Source organism: Strongylocentrotus purpuratus, unplaced genomic scaffold (assembly GCF_000002235.5).
Source record: "Strongylocentrotus purpuratus isolate Spur 01 unplaced genomic scaffold, Spur_5.0 spur5_contig_867, whole genome shotgun sequence".
NCBI lineage: Eukaryota > Metazoa > Echinodermata > Echinoidea > Camarodonta > Strongylocentrotidae > Strongylocentrotus > Strongylocentrotus purpuratus.
This window is the reverse complement of record NW_022145576.1, coordinates 2,142,362-2,165,006: the sequence shown is the minus strand read 5'-3', so window position 1 is coordinate 2,165,006 and position 22,645 is coordinate 2,142,362. Positions and strand designations below refer to the sequence as shown.

Sequence of the window (22,645 nt, the reverse complement as noted above, 5' to 3'; positions counted from 1 at the left end):
ATTGAGCCCGCATTCAACAATAGCTGTTTTTCAGCGAGGCCGTTATTACATATAATAACAGAATATTAAACAATGAAACTACAATTTACAAACAAATATGCAAGTTATAATAAGTGAACATATTTACAAAAATTTACAGGGTATGACTGCTGTATTTTTAAGTGTAGAAAATGGACCAATGAATGTGGCCTTATCCCTGTGATCTAAAGCCCCAGTCCCATATAAAGCCGGACCAGCACGGACGAGCACGGACCACTCCGGACCATCCCGGACCATGGTCTGGGGTGATCCGGGATGGTCCGGGATGTTTTGTTAAAAAAAGTGTGATACTTTTAAGCTACAGTCCCATATACGTCCCGGACCGTCCCGGACCATCCCGGACCCCATCCGGGGTGATCCGGGATTCGGTCCGTGTTGACACCGTGTTGGCACCGGGGTGGTCCTGGATGGTCCTGGATGGTCCTGGATGGTCCTGGGCGGTCAATAACTCACTCCCGGACTGCCACGGATCAACACGGACCGCCCCGGCGCCACTACGGATGACCCCTGACCCAGCACGGTGGCTACACGGATCACCCCGGATCAAACTATTGTCCCGGACCGTCCCGGACCACCCCGGCAGTTTTTGACCGTCAAAAACATCCGGGGTCGACTCCCGGACCGCCCAGGACCATCCAGGACCATCCAGGACCAACCAGGACCATCCAGGACCATCCCGGTGCCAACACGGTGTCAACACGGACCGAATCCCGGATCTACCCGGATGGGGTCCGGGATGGTCCGGGACAGTCCGGGACGTATATGGGACTGTAGCTTTATCCCTGTACACGTACTTCAAACAAAGGCAGATCAAACAGATCAAAGGACTGCACTGACATTGAAGAATGACTGGTTTTAAATAATCCGTCAATGATTTATTTCAGGTAAAATCAATCATGAAGTGGATAGTACAACCCATAATCCTGTGTCAAGTACTGATGGAGACAAGGAATCTGAACATCCTACATCAGAAGGTAGGTTTAATCTCTAATACAATGAGATTTTTTAAGGCCTGGTCAGACCACACCGATAACGAATAAACGATAAAGCATGTGCATATTGCAAGATGTATTTAGTGGTAAGACCTCCCCAATTTTCACAGAAATTTTTTTTTAGTTGTGTCAGTCAAACACTGTTGTCACTGCATCACTTCAAAGATGTGCAATTATTGGGTTACAGATGTTATCGTTTCTGCTTGCTCCAAAAAAAATCATTGGCCGAGCAATCCCAATAGCAGGATAAAATAGTCGAGGCAGGCTCATTAGCATATATCGTCAATGTCTGACCTACATCTGCAACAAATTTCAAATACATTTTCCACTTTCATAACAGAACGATTTGGGAGCAATTTATCGCAGTAGTTATCATTATCTTTAGCAATGAGGTCTGATCAGGACAGGGTTGGGCGATAAATACCAGTGGCGGTAATTAGGCCTAAAATAAAAACTTGTTGTATTGGCCTTTGGTTGCCAAAACATGGGTCGGTCGGTCAGTCAGTCGGAAAAGTTTTTGTTTTTTTAAACTTTTTTTTTGTCACCCTCCGTTTGGGCCTATATTTTTCAGATTTGAATGTTATTGTTGTTTTTTCTTCTTTTTCCCTACCCTCTTTTGGCTGATATTTCTCATTTATTTTGGTGCTTTAATACATCTTCATCATTCCATTGACATCTTATTCATCTCATAATTATCCATGGTTTGTACGAGTGAGAATTTTGGAATAATTTGATTTTATGCATTTATATCCCAATTAAACAAACAAAATACATGTTATTTTATTCAATAATTGTTAAAAAATCTAAAAAACGGTTTAAAAAATAAACTTTTTTAAAATGCTGACCGTAGATTTTCAGATTTTGGGGTTTGTTGCAAAGGGCAATCCAACAAATTTTTATTTTAGGTCTTACCGGTGGTAAATACTGGTAAATACCATCCAGTAAATAAGATGGGCGTCTGGTAAATTTGTAAAAAACAGGAAATATGATTTTAATTCTCTATTTATTAATAATTTTGCTTGTTTTTAGCCTCAACAACCGAAAATATTGCACATGGTTTTTGAAGCACATGGCATTTTATTCATATGCTAATTAATAGGTATTCATGAATATGGTAATTAACAACTGACTTAAAGATACTATGTCCAATTTGCAGTCCCCCAAAATGAAAAGGTTAAATTACAACAGCATTTGAAAGATTATACTAAATTAGAACTTCCCTAAAAAAAGGGGGGCTTGAAATGTCTTTAAGTGGGAAAATAACAACTATTAGTTGTCGAATCAACTTAAGAGCTATAGAGCCAGTAAGTGATTGTACCGAATGGTCGTACGTTTAATGCTGTGCAAAGATTCAATCAGTTTAATTTTGGCCCTTTCAAGAAGTGGGTTATTGATGTAGACAAATGCTCATGTACCCTTTACAGCTCATTTTTATTGATGTTAATTATCAAAGAAGAAAAAAAGCCAGTCAGTCACTCAATAGTGTTTGACATTGAATTCTAGCAAGTAAACAGGTTTCCTTGCATAATTTGAATATTAGGACACTGCTAACGTTTAAATTTCACAGATAGGACATACATGACATATTCGTTATTCCTGCAAAGTTGTACAGAATTTGATGTTGGCTGCAAAAGGGACATTGAATTGAATTGAATTCATTTATTCACGGTAAACTCACATCAGTCTAAAAAGACTGCTTTTCAGCAAGTTCGTGTAAAAAGCATAAAACAGATCTCAATTACATATATTTCAGTAAATACATAGGAAAACTACTTAAAGATGACATACATGCATCAAATAAAAAAATTAAATAACAAACTATTGCATCAAATAAAATAACAAGCATAAAGATATATGATATAAAAGGTCTAATATGAATATATTAGGAAGAACAAAATGAAGTAAGAAGCTTACATATTAAATGAAATTACAGAGACAGATAATATGTGTCATTAAAAAAGTGTCATTTTAATAAATAGGGGAAGAGTAGAATGGGATAGGATGAGAAGAGAACAAAGAAAGAGAGAATGTGAACAAATAGAGATAAAAGAAGAAGAGGGATGAGAAAAGAACAAAGAAAGAGAGAATGTGAGAAAAGAAAGATAGAAGAAGAAGAGGGTGAGAGTGACGGACTAGTACAATGCATCTACCTCCAGTTCAAATTGTCGGGTAGTTGACAAGAGACAAATTCTTTCAGGTAAGGCATTGAATAATTAGACACTTGAGTACCGGTAGATAAATCCCTTTCGTTTAAAATTGGTTTTGGGATTTTCTGAAGTGAGTACCAGTATGTTAACAGAATTCCTGAGGCCGTGGGTGTATTCTTTTAGGGAAATGCGTTCGCATAATGATTTAGGAAGCAAATTGTGTACTAGTTTAAAGATTAGTACTAGGGCATGCTTTTTACAACGTATATCAACACGGTCAACTTTTAGGATAGAATAGAGCAGATTTGTGTTGAAACGGCTATCGACAGACAGAACTATTTGTAGTGCTCTATTTTGAATTACTGATATTTGCTTAAGATGAGCTTTGCAAGCATTTGTCCATAATGCTAAACAATAATCAAAATGAGGTTGCACAAGGGTTTTATATAACATTACGGCTGTATCTTGCGAAATATATGGTCTCAAACGTTTTAAACAATATATACTGGATAACGCTTTTTTTCTTTACGTGTGTGACTTGATCTTGCCAATTCATTTTCTCTTTTAAAATAACTCCTAGATACTTCATTGTCTTAACAGTTTTCAGAGGGATTCCGTTTATCTGGATATTGATATTATATCAAATGACCTTCGTTTATGATTTGATGTAATAACCATGAATTCACACTTCTTTTCATTCAATAAAATTCTTTGATAAAATATCTTTAATGAAGAACATGATATCTAGATTAGGTGTATATTTGGGATCTTTGTCCTGTATTTTTTTCAAGCATTTCATAATGGACAAACACACGAACAAACACACACACACGCACACACACAAATAGTACACACCAGAGCAACCATACTCACCACCATTGTTATAATGTTCAAAATTGAACAATCCCTATGAACAAAAGAGTGAAAAAATATATTTCCCGGTAAATACCGCTTATTTCCTGGCATCCGGGAAATAAGCCTCCGAAGCGGGAAATATACCAACCCTGGATCAGGACCTATCACCGTAATCTGCGTTCTTTGATATAATTCAGCTCATGCAGATTTTAACCCATTCATTAATTGTCAGACTTCAGGCATCTTTATAGCTAAGCTCGTAGCATGTCCGTTAGCCCACTCTTTGCAAACAAGTAATAAGGAAAAAAAAGTGCATCTTGCCAATCACCATTTGTCTTTTGTCTATTTTGCATCCACTTACCGTAACCAATTTAGGGGTGACCACTACAAATTATAAAAAAACACCTCTGAAATATTGTGTATTATTATGATACAATCTTTTGGATAAACAAGGTGTGCTTAGTTTATGTGGTATACTGGTAGTGGCAACAAACTAAAAAAACTAAGCATGATATTTGACTTTGGCCCTCCACTTAAAAAAGGTGAGTAGGCAATTACATGTATGTGATCTGTCCCTAATATAATATATAAAAAGTAGATGGAACCAGATGGTAGTCCAAAAATTTGATAGGAATTTTTTTTGCAGGGTAGGCATGGTTGGAAACAAGGATGCATGGTCATGTGGTGTCATTTGACCAATTAGACAGCCTACATGCTTGAACCCATTGAATCCATTTTTGGCATATTCATCTTTCTCTCAGAAGTTCAGAACATAATCCAAAAACTGCTGTCTCAATTTGAAGTGACAGGACACTCATGTACTTTCTTACGCTGTATCTGTGGTGTCGATGACATGAGCTTTCTCTTTCTCGCCACCAGGTGATATTGTTAACAACGAACAAGAGACGGTAGAACGTGGAGAGTCGATCAACAGTGGAGGTAAATCTCATCTTTGCTCACATTGCGGCAAGGTGTTTTCCACAAAAGATCAACTCGACATTAATCTGAGGATACATTTTGGAGAAAAGCTACATCAGTGTCCATGTTGCAGTAAGAGATCATGTCAGGCCAGTCATTCCCTTCTCCACGTGAAATCACATGCAGGAGAAAAGCCATATGAATGTTGCTATTGTAAGAAAGGATTTTTACGGAAAAATGATCTCAATCGTCATATACTAACACATACAGGAGAAAAGCCATATGAATGTTGCTATTGTAAGAAAGGATTCTCTCAGAAAAGTGTACTCAATCGTCATAAACTAATACATACGGGAGAAAAGCCATATGAATGTTGCTATTGTAAGAAAGGATTTTCTCGGAAAAGTACACTCAATTGTCATATACTAGCACATACAGGAGAAATGCCATATGAATGTTGCTATTGTAAGAAAGGATTTTTACGGAAAAATGATCTCAATCAACATATACTAATACATACAGGAGAAAAGCCATATGAATGTTGCTATTGTAAGAAAGGATTTTCACAGAAAAGTGTACTCAATCGTCATAAACTATCACATACAGGAGAAAAGCCCCATGAATGTTCGCACTGTAATAAAGGGTTTTCTGAGAAAAGAAGTCTCACCCAACACCTAACACACACAGGAGAAAAGCCATATGAATGTTCATACTGCAAGAAAAGGTTTTCTAAGAAAAGCAATCTCACCCAACACCTCCTAACACACACTGGAGAAAAGCCATATGAATGTTACTTTTGTAAGAAAGGATTCTCTCAGAAAAGTGTACTCAATCAACATATACTAATACATACAGGAGAAAAGCCATATGAATGTTGCTATTGTAAGAAAGGATTTTCACAAAAAAATCATCTCAATCGTCATATACTAACACATTCAGGAGAAAAGCCATATGTATGTTGCTATTGTCACAAAGGATTTTCACAAAAAAGTGCTCTCAACCATCATATACTAACACACACAGAAGAAAAGCCATATGAATGTTGCTATTGTAAACAAAGATTCTCTCTGAAAAGTGCACTCAATTGTCATCTACTAACACACCCAGAAGGAAAGCCACATGAATGTTCACACTGTAATATAAGGTATTCTGAGAAAAGAAATCTCACCCAACACCTCCTAACGCACACAGGGGAAAAGCCCTATCAATGTTGCTATTGTAAGAAAGGATTTTCTCGGAAAGATGTACTCAAGCTTCATCTCCGAACACACACAGGAGTAAAGCCATATGAATGTTACTTTTGTAAGAAAGGATTCTCTCAGAAAAGAAATCTCACCCAACACCTCCTAACACACACAGGAGAAAAGCCATATGAATGTTCAAACTGTAAGAAAGGGTTTTCTGAGAAAAGAAGTCTCACCCGACACTTCCTCACACACACAGGAGAAAAGCCGTATGAATGTTCAAACTGCAAGAAAAGGTTTTCTCAGAAAAGCAATCTCACCCAACACCTCCTAACACACACAGGAGAAAAGCCATATGAATGTTCACACTGCACGAAAAGGTTTTCTCTGAAAAGTAGTCTTAAACGTCATCTCCGAACACACACAGGAGAAAAGCCATATGAATGTTCAAACTGTAAGAAAGGGTTTTATGAGAAAAGAAGTCTCACCCAACACCTCCTAACACACAGAGGAGAAAAGCCATATGAAAGTTCACACTGCAAGAAAATGTTTTCTCTGAAAAGTACTCTTACCTGACACCTACAAACACACACAGGAGAAAAGCCATATGAATGTTCACACTGCACGAAAAGGTTTTCTCTGAAAAGTACTCTTAAACGTCATCTCCGAACACACACAGGAGAAAAGCCATATGAATGTTCAAACTGTAAGAAAGGGTTTTATGAGAAAAGAAGTCTCACCCAACACCTAACACACACAGGAGAAAAGCCATATGAATGTTCAAACTGTAAGAAAGGGTTTTATGAGAAAAGAAGTCTCACCCAACACCTAACACACACAGGAGAAAAGCCATATGAATGTTCAAACTGTAAGAAAGGGTTTTCTGAGAAAAGTAGTCTCACCCAACACCTCCTAACACACACAGGAGAAAAGCCCTATGAATGTTCATACTGCAAGAAAAGGTTTTCTAAGAAAATCACTCTAACCCAACACCTCCTAACACACACAGGCGAAAAGCCATATGAATGTTCAAACTGTAAGAAAGGGTTTTCTAAGAAAAGCAATCTCACCCGACACTTCCTCACACACACAGGAGAGAAGCCATATGAAAGTTCACACTGCAAGAAAATGTTTTCTCTGAAAAGTACTCTTACCTGACACCTACAAACACACACAGGAGAAAAGCTGTATAAATGTTCACACTGCAAGAAAGGGTTTTTTAAGAAAAGCTATCTCACCCAAAACCTCCTCGTACACAAAAGAAAAAAGCCATATGAATGTTCACACTGCAAGAAAAGGTTTTCTAAGAAAAGAAATCTCACCCAACACTGATGAGGTCGAGGGTCTTAGAATAGGCCATTTTCGTAATGTAACCAAATTTAATGCATAAGTCTTTGTGAAGTGCCTCGATACCAATTATTTCATTCACCCGATAGGAATAATAGTATTTCAATAGTCAGAATGCAACTGCATATATTAAGTGTTGCTAGGTAGGTCAAGCCATAATGTTTGTCCAACCTGGCAACAACTAGTGTATGCAGTTAGGATTCTGTCTATTGAAATACTATTATTCTTATCAGGTGAATGAAATAGTTTGTATTGAGGCACTTCACAAAGACCTATGCATTAAATTTGGTTACATTACGAAAATGGCCTATTGGTAGATACTCATGATAATAGACGAATCGGCAGTCAGGTTTGTTGTGATGGAGACATGTTTATTAAACTACGACGGATACCGGATATTCGGATATCGCATATCTTAACATCCCCCTTCCTCTGGAAAGATTGGGAATCAGTGAACATCACTGATTGATGATTAATAACATACTAGCAGGAGCCGTGGAAAATCCACGGGATTCTAGGGGGAGGGCAGGGGAGGGGGAGGGCAGGGGAGGGGTAAATAGAAAGAGGCCTAGACCCTATGTGCTATCGAAAATAAAATTTGATTATTTTTATATAAGGTCTAGGCCTAGAATCTAGACGATTTTTATAATGCTGTTTGACCATGAATGGCGCACCGTAATACCCGTTTTAATGCATTGATTTGATGAAGGAACTGTATCATAGTATAAGTATTCTATCCAGCTATAGACAATGCCAATGGCTATGTTTTTAAACGACCGTCTGATTTTCTTGTGAAAACTTTACTTTGAAAAATGATTATCGAAATTCAGCATACAACTATACATGGACAGAATAATCACAATCTAAACTCAGGTTTCATACCTCTATAGTCACGAAACTATATTGAAATAGGGGCAATAAGAGCAATTTCAAAATGGTGTCGAGTCTACTCTATAATAGCTCAGCTCAGCTCACCTCACCTCACACAGTCACAGTCACACAGTCACAGTTCCGACAGTGCTCGGCAGCAGTAGCGCACTGCACTGCCCGTGCCTCACGGCAGCTAGCTTGCAACTGAACTGTCAGTTACGATGAGTTTCTTGTGAAAACTTTACTTTGAAGAATGATTTTCAAAATTCAGTAAACATGAACAGGATAATACCAAAGTAACCCTGCTTGCATACCTCTATTTGCGTAAACTATATATAAATCACGGCAATCATCATAGAATAAAAGATGAAGCGACTGAGCTGTGCGTGTGACGGTGAGCGTAGAATCATCGCATACATTATACACGTACGTTCGTACCCGCAGCAGGTCCGGCTGGCCTACAAAGCATATCATATAAAAAGATGCATAACACGGGTAAGCCCAACCCGTGAGAGCGTGCATTTTTTTACATCCCCTCACCCGGGTGAGTCATCTGTTAATGTGTATTTCTCTTACATGCTACAAAGCGTATCCTATAGCAAGAGGCCTAAACTCGGGGTAAGCCACACCCGTTACTACGTGATGTGCTACACCCATTGACAGAAGTGGATTCTCGTCCGCTGTGTGTCTCTTTGTTGATTGCACAAAGGGCGGATGCACGCCTTCCCGACTCGGCACGGCATGGACGTCGATCACGGGGTCGACGTGGCACGCGGGTTACGGGAGACAGGCCTCGTGTAATTGTGCCGCCGTCCCCGCGCCCCGGCGGAGGCGGGCGCGGTCGGGGAAAGACGTTTTTGAGGAACCGTTTTGGCCCGTGTTGGACCCCCCGCGGCGATTTTGCGTATTAATAATATGGACTGCTTTGATAACAATACTTTTGGTAGTATGCAAGTTTTGATTATTTGCTTCCTAATAAACTTTTTCCAATCGGGTTATATAACATAAAATATTGATTTGTTTTCAATACGTTTCTTTGTATTGTATTAACGAATGAGTATAACTGTATAAATAATTATATCGTTCCACTTCCAACTTCACAGTTGATCTGCAAGATTGAACATAGTTGTGATATAACTTGATTCCTTTTTAAAAATGAATTTCCAAATGAAACATGTTTGGGCTAGCATCTGTTTAGACTTGTAAACATTATGCTTGTCATGCCAAAAATACTGTACAATGATTATACATATGAACAATAAACTTCTTAGACTACATTAAACTAAGCGTCTTCTGTGTTCTTCTTTATCTTCTCTCTTCTTTGAAGAAATTTAAGAGTTCAGTTTCAATCTTCAAACAAATATCTCGCTGGGGTACGGATGTTGCGTCCATATCTAGTTGTGGTTTGCGAGTTTGTCGTTGGTCCTTTAGATTGAATGTTCTGAGTTTCTGGTGTTTGAGTTGGTTGATGCTTGTTGCCATTTTGTTGTGGTGTTTCTGCTTGAGTAGATGAAGTGTAGTCTTCGTCGAACCTAACACGCTTTGGAGTTGGGTTGGTTGACGATGGAATCTCCCTCAGGTGAGATCGGTTTCGTCTCAGGATTCCTCCGTTGGGTGTTGATACTTCATACGACCTAGGCTCGTCGCAGACTTTTGATACCTTGGCTGGTATCCAAGTATGATGGATGTAGGACTCTGACTGGTTGTCCTACCTGGAGTGGTGGAAGATCTGGACCCGCATGTCGATCGTGCGTTTCTTTCATCTTACTCTGTCGATTCAAGAGATGATCAGTAGTGGTAGATTCTCTTGAAAGATAATGGCAGTGTTGTTCTGATGGGTCTTCCAAACAACATCTCTGCAGGTGATCTCATGTGACTGTCAACAGGTGTTGCTCTTAGGTGTGACATAGCCAGTTGACTGTCTTGGCCAGTCTGTGAACACTTTTTCAACAGATTCTTGACGGTACGAACCATTCTCTCAGCTAGTCCGTTGGATCTTGGATAGTGAGGTGAAGAGGTTGTATGTGTAATCGATCACTTCCGGCACATGTCCTTGAAGTGCTTCCCGACAAATTGTGGACCGTTGTCCGATACGATCTCCTCTGGTGGACCAAATAGACTGAAGATTCCACTCATCACGTTCGCTACTGCAGCACTTGATGTGTCAGTCAGCTTGTAGACTATCGGATACTTTGAGTAATAGTCAGTGACGAGTAAATAGTCTTTGTCTGTTGAGCATGAACAAATCTGTCCCTAGTCTAGTCCAAGGTGCTGAAGGTACATCATGGGGGAGCAACGGCTCTTTCTGTTGCCTTGACTGGTGTTCCTGGCATGCAGCACATTGCTTTACGAGCTGTTCAATGTCCTTGTTGATGTGTGGCCAGAACACTGTCTCACGAGCTAGTCGTCTGGTGCTCTCAATTCCCATGTGTCCCAGATGAAGTTGTCCAAGGATGTCTTCCCGAAGTGTCTTTGGTATGATCACTCGACTTCCTTTGAAGAGTACTCCTTGTGACACTCCAATCTCATCTCTGTAAGACCAGAATTCCCTTAGGGATGTCGGCAGCTCCCGGAGAGTTTCAGGCCAACCCTGAGTGACTGTCTGCCACAATGACCTAAGAACAGGGTCATTGGATGTTTCCCTCTGGAGTTCTGTTCTCTTGTGTTGTCCGAAGAAGATCAAGTCGATTTGATGAGTGTCTTCTACTTCGGAGCAGATGGATTCCACTCTGACGTCTAGTGGAACATCGCATGCTTCCTTGGGGTTAGGAAGACGGCTCAAGGTATCTGAAAGAATCATTTCTTTCCCAGGTCGGTACTTGACTTGGCATCTGTATCCTTGTACCTTGATCAGTAGTCTCTGTAGACGAGGTGGTGAGCTTCTTAGAGGTTTCTTCCAAATTGTCTCCAAAGGCCTGTGATCTGTTATCACAGTGAATTCCTTCTCGAATAGGTATGTATGGAATCGGGTGATACCAAACACTAGGGCTAAGGTTTCCCTCTCTATGTTCGAGTAGTTGGACTGCGCATTGGAGAGACTTTTGGATGCAAAAGCTACAGGTTTGCCATCTTGAAGCAGGCATGCTCCCAGCCCTTTCATCGACGCATCTACCTCCACGGTTGTCTCTTTCTTTGGGTCAAAGAACTGCAGGCATGCACCCTATGAGACTGCGCTTTTCAGGCTATTAAAGGCATGTTCGTGATCCTCGTCCCAGACGAATGGAATTTCCTTGTGAAGGACTTCACAAAGAGGTGCTGACTTCTCTGATAGATTAGGTATGTATGGTGCTAGGTATGTGAATAATCCTAGGCATCTCTGAACATCTTCCTTGTCCTTGGGTGAAGGCATTGTATTGATAGCTTCAACCTTGCTTGGATCTGGGAAGATTCCAGATCTTGTGTACATGGATCCAAAGTAGCTGATAGCTTCCTTCTTGATAGTACACTTGGAGCTGTTGAACACGAGGCCTTCCTGTTTCGCTGTCTCCATGAGTAAGTGGAGATTCTTGTTGTGTTCCTCCTCTGTTTTTCCGACAATGGCAATGTCGTCTGCAATACATACGCAGCCAGGCACATTCTGGACGATCCTAGCCATGTGTTGCTGGAAGATGTCTTGGCTTGTGCATAAGCCGAAGGGTAATCGTTGGAAACAATATCTTCCAAATGGTGTTCTGAAGGTGGTCAGGTCTTGGCATTCCTCTGCTAGGTGAACTGATTAGTATCCAGCCTTTGCGTCTAGCTTGGAGAAGAATTGAGCTCCTGCGAAGATCGGTTGGAATTTTGTGTGGACACCTTTTCAAGGCATCATTCAACCTTCTGGGGTCAAGACATATCCTTATGGATCCATCTTTCTTCACAACAGTGGTCATCGAGCTACACCAATCTGTGTGGTGTTCTATCTTTCTGATGACTCCTTGCTTCTCCATGTTATCTAGTTCAGCTTTGATCTTGTCCTTCAGGTGGACACTGCACTTTCTCGGTGCATCTATGGTGGGCTCTGCATCATCTTTCAGATGCAGCATTGCTTTCCTGCTAAAGCTTCCTATGGCATCAAACTGATCTGGGTATGTTTGAGGTCACTAACACTTGTGATAGGTGTGTATGTATGTGTGTCCTTGTGCATTGTGTGGATTGTGATAATCCCGAAATCTGTGCATCCTAACAACCCTAAGATAGCTGGTCCATTCACGTCTGCTACGTAGAATGTATGTGTATACCATTCTGGACTCTTGTATCTACACTTAAAGTCTAGTGTACCAAAGCATGGTATTGATATTTCGCCATATGCTACTAGCTTTACTGGTGTACATTTCACTACTTGCCTCCACTTGTCACCATATATTTGTTTGGCTGTGCGTACTGTGATAGTATTAGTGCTTGCCCCAGAGTCTATTTTCAAGTATAGGTAATGCTGACCTGATTTCTGTGGGCATATGATGTCAATGTTTGCAAAAGCTACTGTACCCTGTGAGTTGATCACTGTGTGTGGTCCGATCATGTGTATGGTGTCAAAGTGTACGAAGTTCGATGGATCTGATGTTGATTGATGATCATGATCTGTGGTAGTATCATGTTCAGTTTCCATTTCACTTATCGGTTTATACTTTCGACCCTTTGATTTTGATCGTGATAGGTACCGTGTTTCGGTTTAAGGTCATCAGATTTATGGTCATCTGATCTACGATCTGGTTTTCGACTACCATCATTCTTAGCCTTTCTACAGAACTTGGCCCAATGGCCCTTTGTGTCACAGGCACGACACACATCTGCATACGCAGGGCACTGACGAGGTTTGTGGATACGTCCGCAGTTTCCACATGTCTTTCGTCCCTGGTTCCACTTGAATGAATCTATGTTTTCTTTCGTCGGATCAAGCGTTTCTAGGCATTTTCTGCTCGCCGCAATTGCCTCGTATTTATGACCCTCTACTAGAATTGCTTCGATTTGATATCCTTTAGGCTGGTCCAATAGGAATTTCTGGAATTCTAGAAATTCGCTCGGCAAGTTCGGATTCCTCGAATTGGCAAGTGTTTGCTTTGTCTCTACATCGAGTGACGAATGCATCAATGCTCTCATCTTATCTCTGTCAATATCGCATCAGCTCAAGACGATGGACTCGAAAATTAATGTTTACCTTTATTTGTGTTTCAAACAATTTCCACAGCTCTTGTGGTTTTTCTTGGTCGGCCTCTGATAGCCCTGACGCATTGATTCGGCGCAAACCTTCATTGCCTACAGCGATTTTGATTTTGATAGCCTTTTTCTTGTTATCAGTTACTTCTTGGTCTGCCAACACAAGCTCCATTCTTTGCTTGAATAGTTTGAACTCTTCGGGTAGGTCTGGTACCTCCCAGTTCATCTCTGGATACTTGGTACTCATTGTGTATGTTCATGTGTGCGTATTGGTTACGACAGATTATACGAATGAGTGTAGATCTTTGTGTTGTTAATCTTAGTGTGAACAGGTCCTAACCGGCTGGTGTTGATGAGGTTCGTACACGTATACCTGTGTACGCTCTCGCACCCGTGTCTCATGCAATGAAAATGTTGATCACTCTCACTCAATGTCGGACAGTGACAATTCCTCACACACCAGATATTATTGTTAAAGCTTATCTGCCATAGTTTACAGGAGGGATTAGAACGCCCTACAAGGTCACTGAACAGGTGGTTATCTCATCAACTCAGCTCTCAGTTAACATAAGAAAAAGAGGATCATGGGGGACCAATGGTCACCGATTAGGCATTGTTTGTTATATAGAGGGCGCCAGGCGCGTACACGGGGGGGGGGGGGGGGGGGGTTTGGGGGGTTAAACCCCCTCTTTGGTAAGTTTTTGTGTGTAAACCCCCCCTAAATTTCTCTAAACCCCCCCCCCCCCCTTTTGGATTTTTTTTTTTTTTTTTTTTTTTTTTTTATTTAATTTTTTTTTCTTCTTCAAATTTCGAGACCAAAAAAAAAAAAAAAAAAAATGTCCTCTTACCCCCCCCCCCGCTTATTCAGCGGCTGAGTCGTTGCGAAATTTTCGGCCCGATTTATAAATGTTAAAACCCCCCCCCCCCCCCCCTTTTGAAAAAATCCTGCGTACGCGCCTGGAGGGCGCAAGTAGCTACAAGTAGTGCAGTGGGCCTTTAATATTATCTGAAAACAGGTTTAATGCTCACACCTCTGATCTAGTTTAATTTTAGATTTAAACTTAAGTTTAGTTGTTATGCAGACCCCTGTGTCAGTGATTGAGCACAGTTATAACTTGATTAGGCTATTCTGAGCAGGCTTTATGAACCTTTATATGCTCATACACACAACACCATTCACGAAATCATGGGGAAAATACAGCATCGTCACAGTGTCGCGGTACCGGTACGGTCAGCTGTGCGGTGCTCGCACTTTGCATTGCATACGCTAAGTGCGACGTGATTTAACAAGAGAAATAATGGTGAAAGGAAAGAGTTAAAAAACAAGGAGGATGGTATGGAGGGAAAAGAGGGATAGAAGAGTAGGGGAACACACATAAACACTGAATGCTTGAAATTATCATGATAAAATAGATTACACTACCTGCACATAAATATTCAAATACTGTTATAAACATCTCGGCTGATTTGTTATTTCAGTTAAAAGTATGAAATTAAATCATTGTTAATTGTCATTATATAAAATGTGAATATTTTTTTATTAGAGAAAGAAAAAAAAATGGTATTTTGAAAAAGAAAAAAATAACATTTTATAATAAAAAGAAGAAAATTGAATCAGGGTACTCCAAATAAATATATAGTGCATTCATAAATTATTGAATTTCTCATATTCGTGATATTGCTTCTCATTAGGTAATATTGATGAAAATTTAAAAAAACACAATTAAAAAAAACAAACAAACAAACAACACCTTTAAAAAAACCTATTCTTTATAATCAATCCTATTAGTGTTGAGATGCCGCGGATCAAAGAAGGCACAGGACTGTTTCTAAATCTTGTAGTACGACATCGTAACTCTACAGTGGCTATTGCGTTTTTAGTCTGATAGTTACAAGGCGCACTTTTTGGTAGAAGGTGATGCAGTTTACATGAGGACATGCAGTTGCATGGATTTTGCGAACGAGAGACAGAGTTTCACCCGTCTATCTTCGAGGGACACTAGTTTTGACTGGAGTGATGCACTCTTGTACGAGTAATATTCTGCACCAAGGATGATTCTAAGGGCATGCTTTTGTACATGTTCGATGGTTTTGACTTGTAGCTTTGTCATCAGACCTCCTGACCGAAAAGGTTTCCTCTGAAAAGTACTCTTAAACGTCATCTCCGAACACACACTGGGGAAAATCCATACGAATGTTCACACTGCAAGAAAAGGTTTTGTCTGAAAAGTACTCTTAACTCATAGCCTGCCATAAGGCTGCATGCACGCTATCGTTATAATGCTTTGTAAATGCGAGAGAGCCATCGCTTGAGTTTCATGTACGTGCAATGCAGCATTCGTAATAGCAGTTATTGTTCATGCTCGTTGGACTGTGCTGTGCATTTTGCACTCGCTATTCATAGAACCACCGCGCTAATCAGATTATCTCCAAAACAACCTGGCACGGGGGGATTTGGGGCTTGGCACAATGGGGATTAACCCTTTGGCATGATAAGAGTTAAGCGTCATCTCCGAACACACACAGGGGAAAAGCAATATGAATTTTGCTATTGAAAGAAAGGGTTTTCTAAGAAAAGTATACTCGATCTTCATATACTAATACATACAGGAGAAAAGCTGTATGAATGTTCACACTGCAAGAAAAGGTTTTCTCAGAGAGGCAATCTAACCCAACACCTACAAACACACACAGGAGAAAAGCTGCATAAATGTCTCTATTGTATTAGAGGATTTCCTCGCAAAAGATATCTCACCCAACACCTCCTAACACACATAGAAGAAAAGCCATATGAATGTTGCTATTGTAAGGAAGGATTTTCTAAGAAGAGTTTTTTGAACCGTCATCTCCAAGAACGCGAAGGAGAACAGCCAATTGAATGTTGCTATTGTAAGAAATGGTTTTCTCGGAAGAGTACTCTTAACCGTCATCTCCAAACACATACAGGAGAAAAGCAATAGAAATGTTGCTATTGTTAGAAGGTTTTGTTGGCAAAGTGTTCTCAACTGTCATCTAACACACACAGGATAAAAGCAAATTGAATGTATGCACTGATGTTGTAGTCATGTCAAAATTTTCTATTGAAAGTTGAAATTGCGACTGGCAAAGCCGTTTGTCAGCTTTGCATGTAATGTCTATGAGACAGATTTTGGTCTGTTGTTTAAAGCACTCAATTCTATTCTGGTGACCCAGGTCGGTTTCTGGTGGGTCAATTTTTTTATTTTTTTAAATAATTTTTTGTTTTCATTCTATGTTTAATCGTTTGTTAATTTGACTACTGTAGCATATCATATATCATCACAAACAATGTAATAAAATGCCCTTTTTTGCGTGTTATAATATAGGAGAGGAATGTCATGGTTTGGTACAACCCTATGGGAAATCTGATTCCTTGTCGTGTATTATACCTATATGGTTTATGTCCAAACTCTGCTACAAGATCAATTCATCCGTGTGTGTGTGTATTGGGTTTTTACAGACAGTGTATCAATCAGAATCGTGGTGAACTCACGGGTAAAAGGGGGAGCTCGTGGCGAGCTCAGGCGTAAACTGGGGAGCTCGTGGGCGAGCTCGGGGATAAACTGGGGAGCTCGTGGCGAGCTCGTGGCGAGCTCGTTGGTAAAAAGGGGAGCTCGTGGCGAGCTCGTTGGTAAAATGGGGAGCTCGTGGGCGAGCTCGGGGGTAAACTGGGGAGCTCGTGGCGAGCTCATGGGTAAAAGGGGGAGCTCGTGGGTAAAACGGGGAGTTCGTGGCGAGCTCGGGGTTAAACTGGGGAGCTCGTGGCTAGCTCGGGGGTAAACTCGGGAGCTCGTGGCGAACTCGGGGGGTAAACTGGGGAGCTGGTGGCGAGCTCTCTGGAAAATGGGGGATTTCGCCACGAGCTCTGGGAAAATGGGGGAGCTGACAGGAAAAAGGGGGAGCTCGTCACGATCTCGCTGGTGAACAGGTGATCGAGCTCCCAGGAAAACAGTTTGGTATACAGTGCGAGTCCGAAAAAAGTTTACACCTAGAAAATTGCTAATTATTTAAAAAATCATCTGTGAACAGTAAATTATTATACATCCTATGAAAGATTGTTTTATCTCGAATCATTTAATATCATTTTTGTGTGGTATGACTGTGTTCACGCTTGGATGAACAGGAGGCATTGTATGCGAGAGTGCAAAAATCGACTTACGTCAAAGTTGCTTTTGTGATGTTTGAATAAAACAATTGCGATATAGGTATTATTTCGGTCATTACAGATCAACATAACATCCCGAACAAAATTAATCATGCCACACATATCAAAAGTCGAATATAAAATATCAATGAATATTGTTAGTGTGTGTGCGTGTGACTTTGCTTCTGCAAAAAAACATATGCAATGCATTTCATACATTCAATTCATTCTCTCACTCTGCTGATTCCAACATAATACATACTGTTGGCATCACTTTGGCGCAAGTCGATTTTTGCATTTTCACAAACATTGCCTCCTGTTCATCCAAGCGTGAACACATACCACACAAAAGTGATACCGAACGATTTGGAATAAAACACTCTTTCATAAGATGTATAAAGTGACTCTCACACTCTGCCGTGTAGGCCTACCGTGTGCCACCCTGCGCGAAAATGTCTGCGGACGGTGGAGAACGGCGAGGGCACACGGTGGTTCGTTATCAAAGCGGGCAACACGTTAATAGGGCGTTGGCGCTTATTTACACCCGGTGGGACCCGGCGAAAGTTTTGGGCATGTTCAAAACTTTGGCCGGCTGGCACCGGCCGCAAGTAAGCGGCAAGAGGACGGTGTTGAACGGTATGAGGACGGTATGAATACGTTATGAAAACGGTCACACTGTATGAACACGTTCACAACACGCTCATAACCCGTTACAGAACGGTGATGAAAAATGGAGAGCGGACTGACCGTTGCCGTTCAAATCGGGGTATTTATGGCAGTCGTGTCATGACGTCAGCAGTCCGGGGACTCGCTCACAGGACGCTCCGAGCGGTGAGGGGACGCTAAGTGACTGGTAGGTGGCTGCTACAAACCCGGTGCACACGTTCGAGACCCGGTATGGGCCCGGTATGGAAACGGCCAAAATTTTCAACAAAAGTCAATCTGGGCGATGAAGACGGTAGAAGCACGTTCAACACCCGGTATGCGCCAGGTGAGAACGGTCAGAAGATGGCAACGAAACGGTGAAAAGATTAATTTTATGAATTTTTTTTTGCGGCCGGGGACAAGTTCGCTCAAAACCCAACGTTCTGGACTCTGTTGTTTTTTTAATAGCCCGGCAGGTGGACGGTAGGCCTACACGGCAGAGTGTGAGAGCTCCATAAGGCGATCGGCATGTATAAGTCATGGGGTCTGCGAAGGTGCCGCGTTAAAAAAAGGGTTAAAAAACTTCAATTTTCAAGAAAAAGGGTACTTTTTAGGGCTATTTTTCTAGACCCCGACTCTGACTTGCCGGTTGCCTACCTGTAAATTTGAACCTATGTTCCTCAGGTATTACCGGGGTATACATTTATATTTTGTTTTGAATAGTAGCTGTTCATTGTATATTGTGTACTTTTTGTAAACACTAAATGTTATGTACCGGTACGTATTTATATAATATAAATCCAATTTGAAATATAATTCTTTTTTTCAAAGAAAGGACTTATAATGGGCTGATGGCTGTGCATTAAAGCCATTTGGAAGTGTATAGGTTGATATTATTGCTTCTCTATTGAAATTTTACGTTGTCAACAACTTAAATGGTAATACCTATCGCACTTCAAAATGCTCACTCGAGGGGTTACAATTTTGCAATACTTGTTTTGGAGTAAACTTTTGTGAAAAACCTGTTAAGGGTGTTAATTTTGGGGAAAAACCATGTGAAATCGTCATTTAGGGTGTATTTTGGCTTTAGAAGGAATTCTCTTTTTTCGTGTCCAAAAAACCTGTGGTCACGCATGCTTACATTATTTCTACATGACTGAGACCCCTGGGATAACATAAAACCCTGTGTACCATGTGCGCCCTATTCTATGAGATTGTTCTATGTCTGTTTTATAGGCTGTCTACTAGTTTGGCTAGGAGGGATTAAACCATCCAGAGTGGTCACTGATAGGTGGCTTTCTCATCAACTCAGCTCTCAATTAACATAAGAAAAAGAGGATCATGGGGGACCAATGGTCACCGATTAGGCATTGTTTTCTATATAGAGGGAGCAAGTAGCTATACAGTGGGGCTTTAAGTAATATTTATTTATTTGTTCATAATATCTTAATTACTGTTCCTTGTTTAATTGTTATGATTTGTATGTCTCTTTTCTGTTGTATAGCGCTCTGATCAGTTTGTCTGTAGTAGCGCTCAATAAGAATCAATTATTATTATTATTATTATTATTTATTCATGATTTTTTTCAACAGGGTAATTTTATTCAGTTCCCCTGGAAGATTGCTCGTGGACCACCGTTTCAAGGAAGCCCTGCATAATACAATAACAGTACATAAACATAAGTATAGACTGTAATGAAATAATAACAAATTGTACATTCATGTGAAATATTGAATTAAACACATATCTTTTTTATATTTATTATCAATTATTTAAAGAAATTAAAAATACTGAAATTAACAAAACCACGCCTAAAAAAACAAGTACTGGTAGTCTCCTCAACAAGACATTTTACTGTTCACTGAGAAAGCATTTATGTTGTAATATTAATTTTGGAAGCTCATAATTATTTTAAGAGAGTTTAGCCACATGGAACCCCTTGCGTCAATATAAAAACATGTTTTGGGGATGTTTTACTGTAAAGTAATCTTGTTTAGGTCTATTATTCGTATTGAAAGTTGGTGTAAATTTTCTATAAATTTTGATTCCTTAAAACCTTCAGAAATGCATCTTTGAACTTTGTAACAAAGTATATAATTTCTCCTTTTCTGTTTTATAAAATATATATCCTTTATTTGTATACTTTGTACAAATGTTATTGAGTTGGGTTGAGAAACAGACGGATCGAGAGAAAGAGAGAGAGAGAGAGAGAGAGAGAGGGGTGGGTTAGGGAAAGAGAGAGAGAGAGAGAGAGAGAGGGAGAGAGGGATGAGTTAGGGAAAGAGCCAGAGAGAGGGGTGGGTAAGGGAGAGAGAGAGAGAGAGAGAGGGGTGGGTTAGGGAGAGAGAGAGAGAGAGAGAGAGAGAGAGAGGGATGAGTTAGGGAAAGAGAGAGAGAGAGGGGTGGGTAAGGGAGAAAGAGAAAGGAGTGTGTTATTTAGGGAGAGAGAGACAGGCATCGGGAGAGGGGGGGGGGGGGGATTGGTTAAGGAGAGAGGGGGACAGAGGGATCGAGAGAGAGGGTGGATTAGAGAGAGAGAGAGAGGGATGGGTTGTAGGGAGGGAGGGAGAGAGAGAGAGAGAGAGAGAAAGTAATGGGTTAGGGAGACGGGGGTCGAGAGAGAGAGGGGTGGGATAGGGCAGGGATATGAGTTCAAACACCTCCCTGGTTACTGGTTAGGGAGACAAAGGGGTCGAGAGAGGGAGGGTGGGTTAGGGAGAGAGAGAGAGAGGGACGAGTTAGGGAAAGAGACAGAGAGAAGGGTGGGTAAGGGAGAAAGAGAAAGGAGTGTGTTATTTAGGGAGAGAGAGACAGGCATCGGGAGAGGGGGGGGGGGGGATTGGTTAAGGAGAGAGGGGGAGAAAGAGAAAGGAGTGGGTTTGGGGGACAGAGGGATCGAGAGAGAGGGTGGATTAGAGAGAGAGAGAGGGATGGGTCAGGGAAAGAGAGAGAGGGATGGGTTGTAGGGAGGGAGGGAGAGAGAGAGAGAGAGAGAGAGAGGAATGGGTTAGGGAGACGGGGGTCGAGAGAGAGGGGTGGGATAGGGCAGGGATATGAGTTAAAACACCTCCCTGGTTACTGGTTAGGGAGACAAAGGGGTCGAGAGAGGGAAAGTGGGTTAGGGAGAGACAGAGAGGGGGTGGGTTAGGGAAAGAGAGAGAGAGAGAGAGAGAGGGTGGGTTAGGGGGAGAGAGAAGGTGGTTTTGGGAAAGAGAATTGTGTGAGGGGGGAGAGACGGGTGTGGGTTAGAATGACAGAGGGGTCGATAGAGGGAGGGTGGTTTAGGGAAAGAGACAGAGTGAGAGAGAAGAAGTGCCCCCCCCCCCCCCACTCCGTGATCGGAGTGATACTATGCGTGTTACCAAAATGTCCAAGAAAGGGGTACTTTTCACGCACCAAAGTCCGGCTCGTAGTAGACCTACACAAAAGCCCGTTTTACACACCGGACTTGGGGGTGTTTTCAAAAGGAGGGAACACGCATATGCGTACCCTAAATAATACTGAGTGGGGGCGGGGGGGGGGGGGGGGGGGGTGGGAGAAGTGGTGGGTTAGAGAGAGAGAGAGAGAGAGAGAGAGACAGGAAGAGAGGATAGAGGGAGCATAGAGGGAGCAATATGACATGTACTTTGACAAGACGTGCTCTTTTCTTTTTGTTAATAATTGTCTTATCCTTTTCGATAAGTGTCCCCTTTTCCTCTCATCATTAAACAATGCTAATTTACAGCAACTAGAGAGGTGAAGTATACCAGACCACCGTCTTTGTGAATAATGTGCAGCAAGGAAGTATATACAACGTCCGTTGCGACGTGACAGATCACTTTTCTTTAACTTCTAACTATTAAAGCCTCGCTTATTTCCTGGAAGTGCCAGTTGACATTTAATGCGCCAAATGTTGTTCTCAAATTGCAAAAGATCCCTACTCTTGGAAGGGGTAGAGGAAACTTTACGTCATATTTCACCAGGAAGTGCCTGAAAATGCGCCTAATGTGGTTTTAAAATAGCAAATGCTTCCTCTCAGACACAGTGGCGGACCCAGGGGGCGGCGCAAAAAAAAGGAAAAAAAAGAGGAAGAAAAGAAGTAGAAAAAAGAAAGGAGAAGAAAAGAAAAAAAAAAGGAGAAGAAAGGAAAAGAGAACAAAAAAGAGAAGAGAAGAGAAAAGAAACAGAGAGAGAGAGAGAGAAAAAAGAAGAAGAACCCCCCCCCCCCCACCTTCCCACTCCGAGGTCGGGGGGACCGAATGTGTGTCCCCAAAATCTCCGATAAAGGGTTATTTTTCACGCAACAAAGTCCGGTCCGTAATACACAAAAATCCGGCCCGTACTGAGTTTACACACAGGAGACAGAGGGGTGTT

General features: G+C 41.2%; 1 protein-coding gene across 2 annotated transcripts in view; it reads left to right on the top strand.

Moving 5' to 3' along the window:
* Window positions 1-20,432, top strand: part of LOC100891787 (zinc finger protein 271-like) — a 31,806-nt gene extending 11,374 nt beyond the window's left edge. The window contains exons 3-4 of one of the 2 annotated variants that reach the window (XM_030975469.1): window positions 924-1,013; window positions 19,885-20,432. In XM_030975469.1, the coding sequence (XP_030831329.1) occupies window positions 924-1,013; window positions 19,885-19,889 (95 nt within the window). In that variant the 3' untranslated portion in view covers window positions 19,890-20,432. Of the gene's footprint in view, window positions 1-923; window positions 1,014-4,912; window positions 7,370-19,884 lie in introns of those variants that run through there. The other variant, XM_030975475.1, reaches the window with a different exon arrangement.
* Window positions 20,433-22,645: the final 2,213 nt, after the last annotated feature.